The following is a 16680-nucleotide window of genomic DNA, read 5'->3' as shown; positions in this document are numbered from 1 at the left end:
AGTCTTTCCACACATTGGGGATTATTTACGAAAGGCAAATCCACTTTGCACTACAAATGCACTTGGAAGTGCAGTCGCTGTAGATCTGAGGGGGACATGCAAGAAAAATAAAAAACAGCATTTTTGCTTGTACATGATTGGATGATAAAATCTGCAGAGCTTCCCCTCATTTCAGATTTCAGATATTCACCTCAGATCTACAGCGACTGCACTTCCAAGTGCACTTGCAGTGCAAAGTGGATGTGCCTTTTGTAAATAACCCCATGGTGATTTATATGCGATTTTATACTTTGTAAATGAATTTTTCTTTCAATTTCAATAAAAAAGGAATTGCAGTTTGCACTATCGAGTCACTATTCTATGCCTTTCCATGCTGTGTTGTCCACGAGAGGCTGGTGACCAGGCGTTAAAGGGGTTGTAAAGGAATTTTTTTTTTTTTCATAATAAGCATTCTTTACCTGCAGACATTCCTCTTTTCACTTCCTCATTGTTTTTTTTTGCTCAGAAGTTGCTCTATTTCTTCTCTGTTCTGTTCACTTCCTGCTTGTCTGATTGTTACTCACCACCGTGAAGGGAGGCTTTACTGCGGTGGTCAGTAAAGTGCTCGCCCCCTCCTAGGAACTACATCTGTGCGGCAGGACGCTCTCTACACGTTAGAGACTTCAAGGAGGTGTGAATTACTGGGCGTGTCGCAATGCATACTGGGAAATGTAGTTCTTGCATGAACGAGCGCCGCAAACCAGGAAGTGAATGAGAGAACAGAAACTAAAATGCCGGAGGTGATATAGATGAAGGAATTTAATAGATATTTACTCATTTTTTTAACAGAATCATTACACTATTCTGTCTGTCTACCTTGCAGACATTAATTTTAGCCAAAATTTTTTTTTCCTTTACAACTACTTTAAGTTAAGGAGTTCTTTGATTGTAAATAAAGCTAATTCGACCTCCATTATTGCAGTGTGGTCCATCTAAAAAGGTGAGAAGACATCCATAAGGTGTGGTGATGGGCACATCGGTGTGTTTTTTTATGGTGACTATTAACTTTTTTACTTCAGAGCATGGCAAGATTATCAAAGCTATTGAGAATCTCACAGAAAGGTTGGATGGTGTATGTGACTGAACATTTTTGTTTGAGGAACAATTTAGCACTTTTGTGTTTTTTTTTTCCACATAGTTATATAAACATTTGACTGTTTACGATATTGTTTGTGTTTTGTTAACCACTTAAGACCCGGACCAAAATGCATCTAAAAGACCAGGCCAGGTTTTGCGAGTCGGCACTGTGTCGCTTTAACAGACAATTGCGCGGTCGTGCGACGTGGCTCCCAAACAAAATTGGCGTCCTTTTTTCCCCACAAATAGAGCTTTCTTTTGGTGGTATTTGATCACCTCTGCGGTTTTTATTTTTTGCGCTATAAACAAAAATAGAGCGACAATTTTGAAAAAAATTCAATATTTTTTACTTTTTTCTATAATAAATATCCCCCAAAAATATATAAAAAAAAATGTTTTCCTCAGGTTCGGCCAAAACTTATTTTTCTACGTATTTTTGGTAAATAAAAATCACAAAAAGCGTTTATCGGTTGGTTTGCGCAAAATTTATAGCGTTTACAAAATAGGGGATAGTTTTATTGCATTTTTATTAATTATTTTTTTTTTACTAATGGCGGCTATCAGCGTTTTTTTTCGTGACTGCGACATTATGGCGGACACTTCGGACAATTTTGACACATTATTGGGTCCATTGTAATTTTCACAGCAAAAAATGCATTTAAATTGCATTGTTTATTGTGAAAATGACAGTTGCAGTTTGGGAGTTAACCACAGGGGGCGCTGAAGGAGTTGTGTTTCACCTAGGGTGTGTTTACAACTGTAGGGGGGTGTGGCTGTAGGTCTCACATCATCGATTGTGTCTCCCTATAAAAGGGATCACACGATCGATGCAGCCACCACAGTGAAGCACGGGGAAGCCGTGTTTACATACGGCTCTCCCCGTTCTTCAGCTCCGGGGAGCGATCGCGAGGGGGCGGCTAGAAACGAATAGCCGCCCCCTCATCCCGGATCGCTCCCAGACGATTTCCGACCGCCTCATGTACCGGGGGGGGCGTCGGGTCCCGATCGGACCCACGTCTAGGCAGGGACGTACGGGTACTGGCAGAAAAAAAAGTACTATCCAAAGTTAAAACAAGGGCAGAAGATTTAAGCGATAGAAAGTTAAAAAAAAAAGTCTGACAGTCCACTTTAATGAAATTTGATTTATGACACGAGATTGAGTGATTGTGGGTAGCGCTTCACCTGCATTTTGTATATAACACTGCTGCAGTGCCTAGAATTGTATTGAAATAACAAAAACATGGGGTATTTAACAAATAGGTATACTGCTGATACTCAAACTGCACGGGCAAAGGAATGTGTCCATGCCAACCATTGCACTTACTGAATAGTAACATCAGCAAGTTCTAAACAATGACAAAATGGCTCAAACTGACCCAATTGTGTGTCCGTGTGGTTCTGGTAGGGACATTAAAAACTAAGCTTGGTCTGTGAAGAAGTGTCAGTGCAACAGTCATGTGAAAAATAGGTACTGCCCAAAAAAATGGTAGACTTTTTCAACATATTTGAACAAGCAAATATTTGAACAGGTGGATAATACAGATAATGGCCAATTAAGAATGCCAAGAAAATTTGCCCTTTCCACCATGTAATCAACAAATCTATCAATAGAAGTGCTAGTGTACTGTGGCAAAAAATAAGCACACCCTTGGCCTCAGAAGCTGGTATTGTCCTTTGTAAGCGTTTTCCATACATGCCCACTAGTCTCTGACATTGAAATGTTTAACCAGTCTTTCATGCAAAATTCCTTGAGTTGAAAATTGTTTGTGGGCATCCTTGCATGACTTTCAAATCCCTTCACACAATTTCAGGGGGCTTTAAATCCGGACTCAAGGCCAATCCATAATCTTCCATTTCTTTTTCCTTTTTAGCCATTTCTTGCTGGAACTGCTAATACACCTTATTATTATAATAATCACTAGTGAAAATCCTTATCGTGTTGAAAGATTGATTTCCAGTTAAACTTCACCTTCCAGGTAGGTGGCCTCACATTCTCATCAAGCACATTTTGATGCAGAATTCATAGTTTAATCGACTGCAAATTGCCCAGGCCCTAAAGCAGCAAAGTGACCCCAAACAATACCATTACCGTCACCATGCTTCACAATTGGTAAGTTCAATGGAAACTGTCGTCTTGTCCTAATGTTTTTTTGGACAGCAAACATTGTATATACAGTGGGTATAGAAAAGAATTACCCCCATTTCTAATAGTCCCATTTTGTTACTTTGCAGCCTAAAATGAAGACAGACACTGTTTTTTTTCATCTAGCTGTGTTTACTCAGTGCAACTTATAACATCCAAGTAAAAGATATAGAACTAACATGTCAGTGATTCTGTTTTTAATTAGATTTATTCTAAGTTGGAAAAATAATTACTCCCTTTGTCTCAGTATTTTGTTGAACCACCTTTTGTTCAAGTTACAGCCTTTAGTCTGTTGGGATTTGTCTCTTCTAAATTTGCACATCTAGACTTTGCAATATTTGCCCTCTTCTTTGCAGAACTGCTCAAGTTCAGCTGACCTATAGTCTCCGCCCCCATCCATGCCATGAACTGGGCAGCTGCGAATAGGCTGAGTGGGTGGCCATGAAAAGGCTGGGAGAGTGGTGCACGCTTCAGGAACAGCCCAGGGTTTGGTGACCCCTGGCAAATCGTAAATTCGACCCCCAGGTTGAGAACTACTGCTGTAAGGATATAGCAGCAGAGAGCTGCAGGTCAAACAATCAGAGCAAAGGAAGGTTCAGCGTGTAGTGCACTAGTACTGGGACTGTGTGCTAGATGGTCTGGAGGACCAAGGAAGGAGGCCTATGCAAAGATACTGCTGAGAAGAGGCACATATCAAATTGAATCAATGTGAACCAGGGCTTAAACCAACTTTGTGTAGTGGCCCCCAAATCATCACAATAAACACACACACACGTATATTTTTTTTCAACTGTCAGCCTAAAAAAAAAGAGAAAAAAAATTGATACTTTTTTTTTTATTATGACCATGTATCAAATTAAAAGCCCACAACCTCTATCTACCATGATAAACGACAACCCGTCCGATACATGGATCATATGATTGACATTGGATCTACACTGTGGGACATTATTTGAGGATTTTTTTTATAAATGTCTTTCTCAAATATGTTTTCATCTTTTTTTAATGCATGAGTAACCAGGGGGGGGGGGATTATGTTAAAAGAGGGTTCCAGATTCCCCCAAAAAATCCCCCTGCAGACCCCCACGTCAAGGATGAGAAGAAAAGGTCCCATCAGGGGTACCCTCCCCTCGCGTTGAAGGGTCAAGTTGCCGGTTCAGGATTGTGGGAAAAGGTTGCTACACTACCTTTGCTCCATCATCCTTGGAAAAGGCATAGATTTTGGGAGGGGGGACCCCCCAAGCATTTTTTTCTGCTTGGAGCTTCCCTTTAAAATACGTACCAGATCTGCGTCAAGGATAGGGATCTTGTCTGGATTTCGGGAGGCACACATTTTTGCATTACAAACAGAACAAAGTGGCCAGGAAATGTAAATTAACAGAAGATTAATTTATTTTTTTCTTTCTTTTGCTTTAGATTTTTAAACCATATTTATTTTTGATCTTGGTGCACACTTGATCAAGGACTCAAAATCCCTACTTAACAAAAAATCTAGATACCCTAAAGCAGGATCACTGGATAGACTGAGCAATCCGTATCAACTTATTTGAAAGGTTCAGTCTTTAATCCCACAACGATTTCTATGTTTTAGCAGCAACTTATTTTTCTAAATTTCACGCACTTCCCTTTACTTATGTCACAAAATGGGAATACATAGAACTGGTGGGGCTTGGCACCAAACATGGGCAGACATTTATTTCTGCTTCATTACACTCATACACTAGAAAATGCCTTCAAAGGCCTCCTTTGGTGCTACTTAACGAAAGGAACAATAGCTAATTTCTTCCCTATTCAAGCAACTTCCTTTGAAACTGTGGTCACCTTGGTAACATGATACATATATGTTGGTTGCAGTACAAATAAACATTGTAGTTTTTCATCTAAAAACTACAACCTTATGTTTTCCTTATTCCATCAACATATACTGTAGACCAGAATGCTTGGACCACCCGCCTACATTTTTAGAGTCGAAACACTCAGTAAAATAGAACAGAAACAGCTCACCTTTCTAGCCATCAAGCAGGCCATAGCAAAGGACCATCTGGCTCATACAATACAGTTGAATTCAGACTAGACATTTTTTTTGGTGAATGAAGTTAAGGAGCATTCCGTCACTCACAAGAAATGTTTAAAAGTCTATTTAAAAGACATCCCAATTTTTAGTCTGTTTACAGATGTACCATATACATTTTCGCAGAGCGTTCTCACTCCAAACCCCCATTCCTTATTTCTTAACCCCTCACTTGCCCTATACACGTACGTTTTTTTTTCCTTTACCACTGTATGGTTTTACTCACTGCTAGTATTTTTCTTAAAGCGGAGTTCCGCTGTAAAAAACATATTAAAAGCCAGCAGCTACAAATACTGCAGCTGCTGACTTTTATTATTAGGACTAGAGTTGAGCAGACACCTGGATGTTTGGGTTCGATGGGTTTGGCCGAACTTCGGAAAAAAGGTTGGGTTCCGGGACCCCGAACCCCATTGAAGTCAATAGGGACCCGGACTTTTGACTACTAAAATGTCTCTAAAAAACTAATGGAAAGGGCTAGAGGGCAGCAAATGGCAGCAAAATGTCGATAAGAGCATGGCAAGTACTCTGCAAATAAATGTGGATCGGAAAATAACTTAAAATAACATAAAAAAAATAAAAATAATCTTGACCTAGGAGGACGAGGTCCATATGGAGTAGGAGGTTGAGGGTTAGGGTTAGGGTTGGCTAGAGGGCTGCACATGGCAGCAAAATGTCGGGAAGAGCATGGCAATATAATTCTCTCCCTATAAGAACAAGCAGGAACCTTGCCCTAAACTATCTAATGCAGAGTATGCAATGGCACGGCAGGAACGACTTCCCGGCCCGAAGCACCGGAGATGTCAGCCAGGCGCTGAGACGATACCAACACCGACTTCTGAACATTTAGCAGCCAACCAAATTCCCGGAGGGTCTGGCAGGTGATAGACACATCCACCTCTAACTCTGAGCTTGAAGAAGCTCGCAGAAGAAGATCGTCAGGTATCCTACAATAGCGATCCCGCGATGCCTCAGCAGGGCCAGAATCGGAACGAGCACCTTGGTGAAAACCCTTGGCGCCGAAGCCAAGCCGAAAGGGAGGGCCACAAATTGAAAATGGTCCTCCCCGACCGCAAAGCGCAGAAATGTCTGGTGCTTTGCGCAAATGGGGATATACAAGTACGCTTCCTTGATATCCAAGGACGCCAGGAAGTCCCCTTGATGGAGTGCCGCTACTACAGAGCGAACCGACTCCATCCTGAACTTTTTCACTCTGACAAAACAGTTGAGGGCCTTGAGATCCAGGATTGGACGGACCCCTTCCTTCTTAGGGACTACAAACAGATTGGAGTAAAACCCCTGAAACTGTTCCAGTAAAGGAACCGGCACGATCACCCCCCTGACCAGCAGATCCTGAACAGCCCCAAACAGGGCCTCACGACGACCCGGAGGAAGCTGGAGGTTGGAAGGAAAAAATCTGTTTGGCGGACAAGAGAGAAACTCTATCTTGTACCCCGAGGAAACAACTTCGCAAACCCAGCGGTCGGAAAGAAGAGACCTCCACCGAGCCGCGAATTTGCGAAGCCTGCCCCCCACCCGAGAGACGGGCGGGGGCAGAACTTCATGCGGAAGCAGGTTTTTCCGCAGGCTTGTTGGGCTTGCGGAACCAGGGGCGGTTCTGCCCTTCAGCGGATGCCTTAACGCCCTGGGAACATTTACCTGCCACACCGGGCGGACGAAAAAAACGCTTGGGGGCGGTAAAGGAGGGCCCCTGCTTACGACGAGGCTCCTTACCTTTACAAGATTGTGGGAGCAGAGTGCTCTTACCTCCCGTGGCATCTTTTATGATGTCATCTAGAGAAGCCCCAAAAAGCCTTTCACCCTTAAAGGGTAAGTCCACCAAGGCCTTCTTAGAAGACACTTCAGCCAGACAAGGCGGCGCAACACCACCGCGTAGGCCGAGGCCCTGGAGAGCAAGGGAAGCGTATGCAGGGCTGACTCACAGACATTTTAGGCCCTGCACCAACTGGTCGGCCAGCGCCACACAGTTCGGAGAGGCTTGATGCTCCTCCAACTCCTGAAGCAACAACTTTGCCCGTTCAGTAAGTGTCTGTGACACTAGAGCGCCGGCCAAGACCGGTCTCACCGCCGACCCCACCACCGTGAACATGGAGCGGGCCACAGCCTCAGCTCTCCTATCTGCTGGGTCCTTGAAAGCGGGAGCCCCTTCCAGAGGCAACGTGGTCGCCTTGTTCAGTCTGGACACAGGGGGGTCCACTGACGGAGGAGAGGTCCACTTTTTTAGGAAGTCCTCCTCAAAAGGATAACGGACCGCAAAGCATTTTGGAACAGCAAAAACCTTTTGCGGCCGATCCCATTCCTTGTACAAAAAACTTCCCAGATAAGGAACACAAGGAAACACTTTCGCAGTGCAAGCCGGAACCCAAAAGGGACCGACACCTCTGATGTCTCCGCCGAATCCTCAATTTTTTGCAGTGATAAGAGCTCCCACTAGCGCCCTATCATGCACTGACCCTGAAGCAGAGTCATCCTCACTGTCCGTGTGGACTAGGCCTGCATCCTCTGACACCTCGGAACCAGGGCCGGGAGCAGTAGCTGGGCCCGATTCTGTGTCAGAGGCATCCCCAGAAGAAGGCAGGGGGAACACACATACAGTGAAAACACCTGGGCCCCCCGGGCAGGCCCCCCCCCGCACACACACCAGCAAAACAGCACCGCTAGCAGACACAGCCCCCAGCCACTGGATGGAGCCCCCCAGGCGGACCCCCCACCTCATGGCCGACCCCGCCACCCAGAACGTGGGGAAAGGAGCGTGAGAGGAAAGCAGGGCGGACCCCCAATCGACCTCCCCAGGAATGCACTAGCCTGCCAAAGCAGGGGGACTGCTACTTACCCGTCCTGCGACCACTGTCTGGAGACATCCCGGACAGAACCAACGTCCGCGCAGTTACGGCATGGCTGTCGGCCCGACACACTGTGAGCCCGGTCATATGTGTGCCCTGGAGCGTATAGCTCACTGGCCACCCCTGGAGCAACGGGGCATGTCCTGGACAGCCCAGCGCGCAGCTAAAGGCCGGCACATGCTCGATGGCCGAACTTGGGGGGACTACAAGGATCGAGGATCCAGCCTGTCACCCAGTCGGCAGTTGATTGTAGATCTCAGGATCCAAAAATGTAGGAAAACAAAAAGAAAATAGCAAAAAAATTCCCAGAGCACATGGGCCCAGAGGAGCCATGTCATCTCCTTTGCTAGGCAGAAAAAAACTGAGGCTGCAGAGCAGAGGATGGGGGATGTACCCGAGGGAACTGCCCCCTGGGAGAGACTATACTGTGTGGAGTGTTTAACACTTAACATGCTGTTTTTCTGCCTAGTCAATCTCCTAGAAAGGAGCATAATACCCTAAGGTCAATTGCTGCTGTGTCCATCCATGAACGGAAGAGAAAAATTAACGTATTCATCAGTTTAGGGCAAAATATATTCTTCTACATATTTATGGTAAGAAAAAAAAAATCGCAACAGGGGTATATTGATTGGTTTGCGCAAAAGTTATCGCCTCTACAAACTATGGGGTAGATTTAGGGACTTTTATCACTGATCAATGTAAAAGGGGTTAACTGTGTTCCATAGGTGTGTTATAACTGTAGGGAGGATGGGCTCACTGGGACATGACAGATCGCTGTTCCTGATCACTGTGAACAGTAGATCTCTGTCATGTCCTCTGTCAGAACAGGTCCCCATTCTGCCTCTGTACTAGGTGATCATGGGTCACCGGCGGACATCGAGAATGCTCGTGCAGTGTGCGCAAGCCCACCCGCAACTGCAACTGCGTGAGGTGCCGTACAGCTACGCTGATTTGCGCAGGAGAGCCAACCGGTCGCCGTGTAACGACGGCAGCTGGTTGGCAAGTGGTTAATGTACATAATATAATAGGTATTGATAGGCAACGTTGATCCAGGGAATATCTGATTGGCTCTTGGGGGGGGGGGGGGGGTGGTCAGGAAGAATTTTTTCCCCCTGCTGGAGCAAACTGGATAATGATTTGCTGTTTTTTTTGTCTTCCTCTGGATTGATTATGTGTATAGGATTGTATATATTTTTCCCTTTTATTGGTTGAACTAGTTGGATTTGTGTCTTTTTTTCATTCAAACTAACTATGTAACGGGGTATTCTTTGTGAAGTGAATTTTGATCTAGCTTAACATCGGTTAGTAAGCTAGGTGAAAAAGAACTTCTCAAACTGTAAATTCATTTATGAAAATGAACATGCTTGAATTCTTTAGAAAATCTGAAGTTGGTGATAACATCATAGATCACCTTGCAGCAATTCCACCCCTACTGAAAACCCTATAAAAGGACTACAAGCACAGCAACAGAATTGATCCCTGATTGCCTGTAATTTCAGCACCATTTCCCACTGGGATAAACCACACTGAGTGAGATTAGGTCAGACAAGTGCTGTTGCAGAAAAGCACATTGGTGTCAATATGTGTAACGCCTGGCCAGGAGGCTAAAAACTCACAGGTGAAACTTTTGATCTCATCAAAAGCAAAAGAAAATGTTTGAGCAATACATGGAGAACAACAGATTCCAAGTTCTAAAATAGTTTTTTTTTTAATCATATTGATATAAAGCAAGAGTTAGGTTGACTAATTCTGTGGAGAGACTGTGGATCAAGTAATGGTCAAATTCTATTAAAGGGAAGCCTTGAAATTCGACGATAAACAGATCCTAAGGGGTTAGGTGAGTTCCGAAAAGAAACGATAAATATTTCAGTGGTTCTTTTAGCCAAGGGTTTTGTTAAATGTAAATTAATTTGGGGAGTCATGCCTGAAATGTTAGTTGTGGTCCCACTATTATAGCCTGTGGATTCCACTGCCTGTGATCAAAATCCCAAGGCAATGAACCTCATATGGCCCGTGGTAGAGTTGGACAGAGTGAAGTGGTATATGCTCGTGGTCATGGAATAGGACATGTGAAGTCCAAGGTTTACCCAGCCAGACAAACAGCAAAATGTCTCACATGCACTTGATTAAGCCCCAGAAAAATAGGTCCTCTAGGCAGTAGAACCCCTTTATAAGACAAAAGAGGGCTGAATGCGTCTTTACTTTGGCTTGTACAAGAGTGAGGTGTGTTCAAGAATGGCTACTATAATCTGTTTGCTGCTTTCATAGGATAAAAGCTTTTCTAAAACATACGGTAATTCTTTTAAAATCAAAAAGAAAAAATATCCAACACAAAATTTTTGTAACTGGATTTGCTCATAGCTTTTTTTTATTTTCTCCTGTGTAGATCCAACTTCAGGCACGCCTGCTCTAAAAAAAAAAAAAGAGAGAAAAAGAAAAAAAGGTGTGCCACAATGCTCTAATTCCCCATCTTCCCTAGTCTTTGCAGGGGTGACAGTATAAATGGCTTTTGTGCAAGATAAAAAAAAACCTTTGTCTGAATCTTCCATAGAATATATATGGTCCTCTAGGTAGCAGCTATGCCCTGCATGGTTTGATCCGGTGGTGACGTAATTGAAAGGTCTTGGTAGCCAAGCTGTTAGATAAAACCTTTAACGCTAGGCCATCATTTTTGGGAAATAAAGTAATTATGTAGCACTTTCAATTCCACTCTATTTCCAAGGCAGATAGCCCTGGCTGTCAGATTCGCAGAAAGAATCGCACAGGATGCTGATTGATTTACTCGAGAGAGTGAAACTCGCGGGGCACATAATAGTGTGAGTTTAGAAGGCTAATGTTTCAATACCAGCAATTCTGGGGTCGGCAGACTGATACAATCACATTATTGCCATATCCACTGAATGACTCTTCTGTATATTGTCCCCCTGGAAATGCTAGCATATGTACTTACTGATATTACATTCGTACTATGACAGCAGCACAAAATGTGTGTATGTATATATTGTAATTATATATATCGATACCGGGAAATGCAATTACAGATTGAACATGCAATGTGATTTGGTATAAAATGGAGTACGGTGTACCTCTGAATGAATCGACCTGGTAATATAATTAATTGTGAGACAAGGGTTCCTCAGTTGCTTATGAGGGTGCTGTGAGAAGGGCAGGGGTATAAAGAAGATGAGTGGATTCCCAATAAGAAACGGAAATCCTGAAGTTTGCAAGCTTTTGAAGCAAATGTACAAGACACGTATTTAATCAAGGTTAGAGAAAAGTTAAAAGTAATAAATAACATGCTAACTCGTAAGGGCACGTGACCTTGCAGGACAAGCTGAAACTGATGGGTCATTACATAAGCAGGATTCTAGAATACGCTCCCAGAACCAGGCAGCCATCTCTTATTGGGCTGACATCTTCATTCTGACAGCCATACAATTGACCCTGCTCTGCCTGCTTGCATAAGTACAATTTATAATATCTCCCTGCACTAAGATAGTCTGAGCTTGTGTTACCAGAGATAAAACACAGGAAAGAGGATATATTGCACAAGTCTGAACTCTTATCTGTTCCCTATCCTCTCCTTCTCCCTCATAATTCATTCAAGGAGGACCCCAGGATTCATTTTTTTCTATGTAAGCTGTGCAGTAAGACATATATCACAGACTGATAAAAATCGCACTCAAAACTTGCGCAAAGGGCAGTCTGGAAACAAGCAGGGAGAGTGTATCCCTCCCCAGTAAGAAGAGGCAGGCCGAAGCCTAACAAAGGAACCCTGCTAGTAAAAGGTATTTCCTTGAACATTAAGAACAATATGACATTGGGAAAGACAATTCAGAGGAATGTATTCAGGATTTTTGCTCCGGCAATTTTGCTTTAAAGAAAACATTCCCTTATTCAACACACAGCTTTACTATACACGGATCAGCCATATCTTTATGACCACTGACAGGTTAAAGGGGTTGTGAAGGTTTAATATTTTTTTTTTAAATAACAAACATGTCATACTTACCTCCAGTGTGCAGCTCGTTTTGCACAGTGGCCCAAACGGCTTTTCTGGGGTCCCACAGCAGCTGTCTCGGCTCCTCCTCGCCTCAGATAACTCCTCTGGGAAGCGCTCTCGCAAGGGGGTTACCTTGCGGGTGCGCTCCCAAATCCTGTATTCAGCGTCCATACTACAGGACTCAGATATACGATTTAAGCCATACAAAATGAATGCTTTAAATCGCACCACACAGACATCACATGTGATTTGAAAAGAAATGCGGTGCGATCCCCGTGTGCGAATCACATGCTGTGTCCTGCATCCCACAAGTGTGAACCCAAGCTTAGAGGCTCAGAGATAAGCTTAGAGGCAGAAAAAAAAACCTCTTCTCGGCCGTGTTTTAGAAAGGAACTTTAAGTTAGAAAAAAACAATTAAAGTGGATCTGCACCCAAAAGGGGAAGTTCCACTTTAAGCATTCCTCCCCCCTCCTATGCCACATTTGGCATGTCATCTTCTTGGGGGGGGGGAGAGGGGAGAGCAGGTGTCTGGTTTTGACAGGTACCTGTTCCCACTTCCGCTCGGGCCACCTCCCTCCCTGTAATCTTCTGGAACATGTCACAGGTCGCAGCAGATTGGAGGAGGCGCAGCGCATAGTGCGCACCTGGCTGTGAAGCCGCAAGCTATCCCAGCCAGATGCCCAGCACTGAGGAAAGGCGAGGGTGCCAACGGCCGCATCGCTAGATCCTGTGAGTGTTTGTCTATTAAAAGTCAGCAGCTATACTTTTTGTAGCTGCTGACTTTTAATAAACACAAAAACAAGTTGAGCTCCACTTTAACGCTCATAAATGTGTTTTTAAGGTATGTTGAAAAATTACCAGAGGTAATTTTCCAAATGTTTGGTCATTTCCCCCCCAAAAAAATTGGGGGAAAAAAATGCTTGTAAAAGCAAATGCCCATAAACTTTCCTAAACTCTAGTTCAATATGAAGAGCAGTTTTGCTGCCAGAGGTTCTGGCATTTGTTTTTCTCCTAGTGTGCATGGACCCTTAGGATGTGGTAACCCTACTATATTAGCCCACTTCCTGCCAAATTATTCACAGGACGCTACATGTCAGCGCAGATCTGTAAATTAGCATATTAAAAAATAGACAAAACTACATTGCTGATTAGTGGATGTGTTCTGATATGCACACGAACCTGCGGTAACTGCCATTCATATACAGTATGATCAGAAACATCTCAGTTCATTGTCAACTCCAAATTTATCCTTACGGTATTCACATGTGCAACCATAGAAGCAACAATACCCAAAAAACAGGTTTGTTCTACAGATGAAAACATGGTAATCCGAGCACCCAGGAACAGTAGAACCTTGGTTTCTTCCAGGATGGAGATTCTGTTTCTTTTCTCTGTAAAGAACCTTTTTAAATTGTTGGATTTTTATGGATTTTATTTTTCTTTAACTGGCAGATGCCTGTTGATTGTACTTCTAACAGGATGCAACTGGAAGCAAGGGACACTTTTACAAACTGGGGGGAATTCCCCTCTTAGATGGTTGTCACTGAAAAGATTTACACTCTCTACCTGTTTTGGTGACAACTCTAAACCTTTGGATTTCCCAACACTTTCAGTCTTGGGGACAATGATGCTCAATTCAAACATAAAGGTATATTGACCAGGTGGGGGCGCAAAGAGAATTCAAATTTGACAACCCTCCCCTACTCTATCCAAATATAACAAAAAAATAATATAAAATATGTTTTAGCTATACGTACACATTAATATATAATCTTAGTAAACATCAACCATAGTTTTTTCTTAATTTTGCATCCGTTACTTACTTGGACTTTTTTCTTCTGCAAGGTCACACCCACAAAGCAAATCTGAATCAATAGAGATTGGTTTCTGTTTGATCCAAAATTTTGTGCTGGTCTTCTGGTTGGTCACTGGGTCAATCTCCACCTTTTCTCCAGAGATCCCTAAAGAATAAATTAACACAATTCATAGTGCTGCGATAACACCTCTGTTATGACCATAGAAACCAATCACAGGATCATTGACAAATTCCAATAATAATGCTGTAGTTCTCATCCACCAACTTATATTACACAAACTGATAAAAAAAGGTCTCAACATGGTTGCACATATGACAAAACAAAATGGCTGATATATCAAACTTCCCCTAAAGCAAAAGGTTTTGCTAAATCATATCAGGTTAGATTAAAGGGGTTGTAAAGGTTTGTGTTTTTTCACCGTAATGCATCCTATGCATTAAGGTGAAAAAACACCTGGCAATGATGGCCCCCCAGCCCCCCGTTTACTTACCTGAACCCGTTCACCTGCTGTGCGCGTCCCCGGCATCCTCTTCTCCACTGAGTCTGGCCGTTGATTGGATAGATTGATAGCAGCGCAGCCATTGGCTCGCGCTGCTGTCAATCACATCTAATGATGCGGCCGCCGGGGGGCGGGACCGAGTCATACACACTGAAAGATAGCTTAGCAGACGGGGTTAGATAATGCGGGGAGGAGCCGAGGCAGTTGCAGAGGGCCCCGAGAACAGCAGGTTCGGGGCCACTCTGTGCAAAACAAACTGCACAGTGGAGGTAAGTATGACATGTATTTAGGGGTGATAATAACCCCACAGGTTAACAATTATATAGATAACAATATTTTACCCCTTGTAGCAAGATTTAGGCAACAAGGTAAAATCTGGTGCAGGTTTCCATTGACAATGATTGGAAGGGCAAATTTGGTGAAAATGGTGTGGCTGCCCCAATTGCTATATTTTCTACACAATTGCCCAGTTTGGCTAACATTAAAACTATTTAGAAAAAATGATGCAACCTTTAGAGATCTCATATGGAAAACCAAGAATCAAATTGGAAACTCTACAACAAGCAAAGATAAAGTAAGAATAGCAATCCCCAATTCAAAATGTTATTATATGGCAGCACAACTTCAGCATTAGAGTGGATGGGAGGAGGTAGATAATCAAGACCCTATACAAAATATTATAATGACTCAATTTAAACCACTTCCATTGGTACAACAAATAGTATCCCATCAATTTTATAGGAAGAGAAAAATTCCAACTTTTTTCTTAATCCATAGGCTTTGGGAAACGATTCGTATAATAATTACACATCATATGGGATATGCTAAATACATGCCATTATGGGACAACTATTGTCTACCTGAGCTAAACAAATTGCCGGAATTTGTTGAATGGAAAAGTGCAGGACTAATGTTTTTACACCAATTGTTTGAGGGAGATGTGTTGTTATATTTTGATATATTGAAAGAACCCTTCCGATTGTCAAATAAGAACTTCTACCAGTATCTTCAAATACGACACGATTTACAAAGTCAGACATCAACTTTCCTTCTACAATATAAACCATCAGAGATATTGATGAAGGCAACTTCGTCACGATCTATGAAACAAGGATTAATAAGAGATCTCTACATGATGCTCCTAAATCTGGAAAGGGTAGATCTACAGGTCAATAGCCTTATACGCTGGCAAAAAGACTTGGTAGATCTTAGTGAGGAGGAATGGAAGGAGGCTGTGGAGGTTCTACCTAAAGTTTCTATCTCACTATCGCAGCAATTAACACAACTTTTTATAATACATAGAACACACTATACTCCACAAATATTATATGCTTGGGGAAAATACACATCCCCTCTATGTCCGCGATGCTCTATATCTAATGGATCTTTAATCCATATGCTTTGACGTTGTCCGAAGCTCCATAAGTACTGGGTGAAAGTATTCCAGACACTGAATACATTATGCCGCACAGAAATACCTTGTACACCCAAAATAGCTATATTGGGCATAGTCCCAGTTGGAACTTTGCCTATAGAGATGAATAGGATGTGTTCTAGAACCCTCTATTTAGCTCGTAAACTTATCTGACAGGAATGGAATGATACAGCACCACCAACCCACAAGCAATGGTGTAATAAGGTTAACTTTATATTAAAAAGAGAAAAATTGGCATATAAACAGAGGGGAGTTACGCATAAATTTGATAGGATATGGTCCTTGTTTTACGATGGTATGTGCAGGGTGCAGGGAGTTGGGGGAGGAGGGGGGAGAGGGCGAACGGAGGTAAGAGATAAGACCTGTAATAGATTTAGAAGTAAAGATTGAAATTAATGATATATAGAGGTGTATGTTTATTGTTGTATTGTCTTGTTAGATGTTTAATGTTGTTGAGTTATTGGTCTTTTTTCCCTTTTCCTCCTTTTTTGACTATTCTTATTCTGTCGGAATATATAACTGCTGTAAAAATAGTATGCATTAAGATTTTAGTATTTTCTATTATATAATGTAAATGGGAAAATTTTCCTTTTCCTCACTATGTTTATAAAGAGCAATAACAAAATAAAAATAAAAATAATAATAATAATAATAATAATAAAAAAAAAAAAGTATGACATGTTTGTTAAAAAAAAAAAAGGAACACCAATTTTGACGGCGAGTATTCACATCCAA

General features: G+C 42.5%; 1 protein-coding gene across 1 annotated transcript in view; it reads right to left on the bottom strand.

Moving 5' to 3' along the window:
* Positions 1–16680, bottom strand: part of MAPKAP1 (MAPK associated protein 1) — a 322753-nt gene that overhangs the window by 28919 nt on the left and 277154 nt on the right. Inside the window, exon 10 of the mRNA XM_040323013.1 lies at positions 14018–14155. Within this exon, the coding sequence (XP_040178947.1) occupies positions 14018–14155 (138 nt within the window). The remainder of the gene's footprint in view (positions 1–14017; positions 14156–16680) is intronic.

This window comes from Rana temporaria, chromosome 9, assembly GCF_905171775.1.
Source record: "Rana temporaria chromosome 9, aRanTem1.1, whole genome shotgun sequence".
NCBI classification, from domain to species: Eukaryota; Metazoa; Chordata; class Amphibia; order Anura; family Ranidae; genus Rana; species Rana temporaria.
Note: the sequence above shows the minus strand (reverse complement) of the source record. Positions and strands in the feature narration are given on the sequence as shown.